The following is a 1,304-nucleotide window of genomic DNA, read 5'->3' as shown; positions in this document are numbered from 1 at the left end:
TTGATAAATGATCTATAACAAGAAAAAATGCTGTGTGTCCTCTTCTGGTTTCGGGTAATTTTGTTATTAAATCAATACCTACCATGTCCCATTTTCTTTGTGGTATCGGTAATGGCCTTGCCAGTCCTCCAGGTGCTTGGGTCGAACTTTTAGCAACCTGGCAAGTTGCGCAGCTACTGACGTATTTCTTGATGTCTTCATACATTCTTGGCCAGTAATAATGTCGTGCTATTGAACTATGTACCTTATCTGTACCTTGATGTCCAGCTACCGGTGCGTCGTGAAAATCATGTAAAATTATTTCTCTTGTTTCTCCTTTTGGTAATACTAATCTTTCTTCGTCAATATCTCCTGGTTGTGTGCTAAATGAGAGCAAATCTCCTTTCATTTTGTAAGTGTTATCCGAGCTAAATTCTTGATTTTGAACATTTTCTATTATTTCTCGAATCTTTTCGTCTTTTTCATAGTCTCTTCTTAGTTTTTTCTGGAACCCGTCTTCAATTCTACTTATATCCAACCTGTTGATTTCTGCTATTCTTGATAACGCATCTGCTGCTTTATTGGTTTTCCCTGGCTTGTATACTACCTCTATGTCAAATTCTGCCCATATCTCCGACCATTTAGCTATCCTTGACGAAAACTCTGCTTTTCCAAATGTTTCGATAGTTTTGTGATCTGTGATAACTTTGATGCTCCTTCCCAGCAAGTAATGTTTCCACTTCGTAATGGCTACTATGATTGCGTATAACTCCTTGTCCCTGATACTCCAATTTAATTGTGATCCATTTAATTTCTGAGATAAATATGCTACTGGTCTTGTTTCCCCATCTTCTTCCTGTTCCAACACTGCTCCCACTGCTGAACCTGATGCATCAGTTGTTACTATAAACCTTCCAGTTCTTGTTGGAATTTTGAGAACTGGTGCTGATGCTAGCTTTTCCTTCAGTAGATCGAAACTCCTTTGTTGTTCCTCTCCCCAGGTGAACTTCTTGTTTTTCTTTGTTAACTCGGTCAATGGTAGGGATATTTGGCTAAGACCCTCTATGAATTTCCTGTAGTATTGAACAAATCCCATAAAGGACTGTATCTCTGGTACACTGTTCAACTTAGGCCACTGCAGCACAACTTTAACTTTATCGTCTCTCGGTTGTACTCCGTGCTGATCGATTACGTAACCCAAGAACTCTACCTGCTTCATTGCAAACTCGCATTTTGATAATTTACCATATAACCCGTTCTTCTTCAACTTCATCAATACCGCGTCGAGGTGTTTTAGGTGCTCTTTGTAACAATACCGATTATAG

The 1,304-nt window shown here is 39.0% G+C and overlaps 1 protein-coding gene across 1 annotated transcript; it reads right to left on the bottom strand.

Annotated features, from left to right (window-relative positions):
- Positions 1-78: 78 nt before the first annotated feature.
- Positions 79-1,198, bottom strand: J056_004371 (Retrotransposable element Tf2 kDa protein type 1; the record flags this gene model as incomplete). Its single annotated transcript, XM_009272255.1, has 2 exons — positions 79-135; positions 182-1,198. The coding sequence occupies 2 exons, from the start codon at positions 1,196-1,198 to the stop codon at positions 79-81; spliced, it is 1,074 nt and encodes a 357-aa protein (XP_009270530.1).
- Positions 1,199-1,304: the final 106 nt, after the last annotated feature.

The sequence above is a fragment of the Wallemia ichthyophaga genome (assembly GCF_000400465.1).
Source record: "Wallemia ichthyophaga EXF-994 unplaced genomic scaffold scaffold76, whole genome shotgun sequence".
Classification (NCBI taxonomy): domain Eukaryota; kingdom Fungi; phylum Basidiomycota; class Wallemiomycetes; order Wallemiales; family Wallemiaceae; genus Wallemia; species Wallemia ichthyophaga.
Note: the sequence above shows the minus strand (reverse complement) of the source record. Positions and strands in the feature narration are given on the sequence as shown.